The sequence below is a fragment of the Adiantum capillus-veneris genome, chromosome 6 (genome assembly GCF_014529385.1).
Source record: "Adiantum capillus-veneris isolate H3 chromosome 6, ASM1452938v2, whole genome shotgun sequence".
NCBI classification, from domain to species: Eukaryota; Viridiplantae; Streptophyta; class Polypodiopsida; order Polypodiales; family Pteridaceae; genus Adiantum; species Adiantum capillus-veneris.
In genome coordinates this window covers 69,719,614-69,723,020 of record NC_140936.1, presented here as the reverse complement: position 1 = coordinate 69,723,020, position 3,407 = coordinate 69,719,614, and the positions used below count along the sequence as shown (strand labels likewise).

Sequence of the window (3,407 nt, the reverse complement as noted above, 5' to 3'; positions counted from 1 at the left end):
TCTAAGATGACATCAAAGACTGTATTTTGGCTTAACACGTTTTCGTAATAACAAAATATTTTTGGGAGAATATGGACATCAAGGTTGCATCCATACATACATATTGGTCCACACACTACATAGACCGGTACAATACATATCAATACATAATGTATGGATCATGCCGTGGTCAGCTGTTAATAAAAATTTGAGAGGCAACACACCATAAAGGGTGGGGCAAGGGTTTTGATGCCTTTTATGTGGGAAGAGGGTGTTTAAAAGTGCGAAACATGGGATGACATCCAATGCAATGGGTAATTTTGGTACGAAAACGTAGACATACTTTATTTATATAGTTGTTCAAAAAGAAAATGGAATGTACTGAGATATACCTAAAATTTTTATCAATTCAGGAGTAAGTACCTTACGTATTGATTCGGTACCATACAGTACGTATTTTTCCACCTTGATGGGCATATCAGATGATGATAATGGGATCCAATTATTTCTATCTTTAATTATCTAGGAAGGAAGGAAGGATGTCTTTACATTATGTCATCCCTCGTCAACCTCTGAAATGTCCATCTATATGATACACAGCAAAGCAAGACCATATGCTCTATATTAAAACGGTTGGAGGGGACCATAATTGACATCTGAGTTGCCAATTAACTCTGCAACATTTCGTTTGTTGGGCATGCTTCATAGACCAGTACCTCTCCTTCAATAGTTACCTCTTCTTAAAAATGAAAGCCACTACCGAACTGTGCATGTCGGAAAATACCTGCATCACCACATTTGTGAGTAATTAGCATAATGAGGCTTCACATTTTACCTGCAAAAGGACAAACCATAAGTCAAAATTGTCTGTTGAGAGCAAAAGGAAGGGAGAAATCCCACCTACATTTTCAGAAAATTGATGTAAAATAGTAAAATATAGCTCACATTAGGGATTGTGTATGTTGAGAAAAAAATTTTCCAGACTGCATCTCATCACCATTTTATCCTAAAATAAAAAACATCCGGTTCTTGTTTTTTCTTTGGGGGAAAATGCCCCCCACAGACCCCCGAGCTTGAAAGAAAAATCAATGCTACTATTTGCACTCATAGTCTCGGAAACGACGATCTTTCTTTTTGCATACATAGCAAGACTATAATTACTCAGTAAGATTATAACTAATCAGTACCACCACAGGTATTCAAACTAGTAACCTTTGTGGAGAAGCCAATTAACCTATGAAGCTACCCGATTTGAAGTTCAAATTCGCCACCGACTCAAGCCTGTTGTAACGAATACCATACCCAACAGTCAAAATGCAAGAAAAAAAAGACGGCCTAGCGCAAGAGGGTGCTTGAGGGCCTGGTGAGAGGCCAGAATACCTATGGCAAGCTTTATCTCGTTCTGCTGAAGGGGCGGGGATGCTTCCAAAAGAACCAGCATCAGAAAAGCTGTGGCTTAGTGGATCGGAAGCCAAAAAAGATTCTGACATTTTCTCATGTAGGAAAATGGGTATTGTTGGAATTTGTCCAAAAGCCCTCGTGACAGTCCACATGTTTTGAAGTGGGAAAAATAGAAGAAGAGATGCACAAGCTGAAAACAGGCAAACAAAGGAAGAGATTCATACGCCTTTTCTTCACAAATTCACACAAGAGATTTTACATAACACAGGTCAGATGGTTCGATCAGCCGTAGCAAGAACTACGACATCGCGTCAGGCATGCCTTGAATGCTATAAGGCAAGAGATGATGACTAACTTATCCTTAGCACAGCAGATGACCTAAATGGAGGCTGTATGTGAGGTATCACAAAGAAATGAAATATGAATCCTGGATATGAAATGATATACATGTCTTTGCTTACTGCCACGTCTTTAAGTACCTGATCAAATGCGACAAATGTAGCACACGATGACAATCGTTGTTACGGAACCCACCTACACAAGCTAAAGTGCGTTTCACTTTATTGCCAGTGAGCACAGAAGCGCTGCTATTGTCATTTGACACAGATTAAGTGATTGTGCAAATGAAAAAAAACTCATGAGTGTGGCTATGGTGATCCTGCGCAGAAAAGGGTGTACAGGTATACAAGGCAACATGTATGTGGAGGGCAATTCTCAACAAGAACGATTTGAATTCTGGTGTAAATGATCTCTCTGGGGAAGACAATCGACACTTACCACTGCTCGATACTCGAATTCTGTACAGGAGAAATTGAAGCAACAGAGTAGAGATGGGTACCGACCTGATGTAAAGAAGATCAAAGAGCCAATGCAAGCGGTGCTGCGCCGGAGCCAGGTGTAGACTCATTCGCAGGTGCGGGCTCTGGCTCTGCTCGAGGGGTAGCACTCTCACAAGGACTGGGTTCATCATCAAAGAGAGAAGAGAAGGGCGTGCAGGGGGGCGAAGGGGAGAAGACGTAGTCAAGGCCGGTCGAAATGCAGGAGGACGGATGCTCATACTGCAGCTCCCCCTCCCCCGCTGATGCCTGTGCGGCGGATTGCGACGATGAAGAAGACCACGTCGCCGGGGACATAACGATGAACATGAGAAGCACCGTCAGTATCAACACCATGACTGCCTCTATACTCAGGGAGTCCAAAGCCTCCATTGTGATTGTTTTTTTTGTTTGCCCAACAACATGAAGAAGCTGCTGGTTATTTTAAATGCAGCCATGTGTGTGTGTGTGTGTGTGAGAGAGAGAGAGAGAGAGAGAGAGAGAGAGAGAGAGCATAAAAACGATTCCGTAGCAAAATCAACAATCAACTAATGGTTACATCATGTGAGAAGATTTATGAGTGGGTATGGATGTATGTATGTAAGAGAGAGAGAGAGAGAGAGAGAGAGAGAGAGAGGGGGGGGGGGGGGGGGGGGGGGGGGGGGGGGAGAGAGAGAGAGAGTCCATTAGGCAAAGAAAGAGAGATGACAACACAGGGCACACCTTTCTAAAACCAACGTCATGGTAGCAGCTAACCCTTACTACCATTGGGGCATCTTGGAGCGGCGACGATCTTGGCCATCGGATGAAGTTGGTGACCTAGGGGTGAACTAGAGGTGAACTACCCGACCCTAGTGAACTCATTTTATGATACCCAACCATAGATCCACGATAAACCACCACGCGCCATTTTGAAATGCTCCCCCTTGCGCCGCAAAACGTGCACACGCACACACGTGAGCGTGCACGCTCATACACACACACACACACACACACACACACACACACACACACACACACACACACATGTGCATTCGTGCATGCATGCACGCGTGCACACACACATGCAAACAAAACTACGATATGCAAGCTAACATCATCCAAGGGGAGCACATCAATGAGGGAGTAGGCTCTCTCTTTCTCTCTTTGTTATATGCGCACGCGCGCGCGCGCACACACACACACACACACACACACACACACACATGTGCA

The 3,407-nt window shown here is 43.9% G+C and overlaps 1 protein-coding gene across 2 annotated transcripts; it reads right to left on the bottom strand.

Moving 5' to 3' along the window:
• Positions 1–297: 297 nt before the first annotated feature.
• On the bottom strand, positions 298–2,694 carry LOC147455657 (uncharacterized). Of its 2 annotated transcripts, none has more exons than XM_086514387.1 (2): positions 2,223–2,694; positions 298–814 (listed from the first exon to the last, which is right to left on the bottom strand). In XM_086514387.1, exon 1 carries the CDS (start codon positions 2,586–2,588, stop codon positions 2,238–2,240), a length of 351 nt encoding a protein of 116 aa, XP_086370513.1. In that variant the 5' UTR covers positions 2,589–2,694; the 3' UTR covers positions 298–814; positions 2,223–2,237. The 2 variants fall into 2 exon arrangements, with proteins under 2 accessions (XP_086370513.1, XP_086370512.1); XM_086514386.1 differs by having other exon boundaries at positions 369–763; positions 2,223–2,683.
• Positions 2,695–3,407: the final 713 nt, after the last annotated feature.

Excerpts from the sequence above, each read along its gene's own strand:
- LOC147455657 (XM_086514387.1), bottom strand. The coding sequence starts at position 2,588 with ATGGAGGCTTTGGACTCCCTGAGTATAGAGGCAGTCATGGTGTTGATA.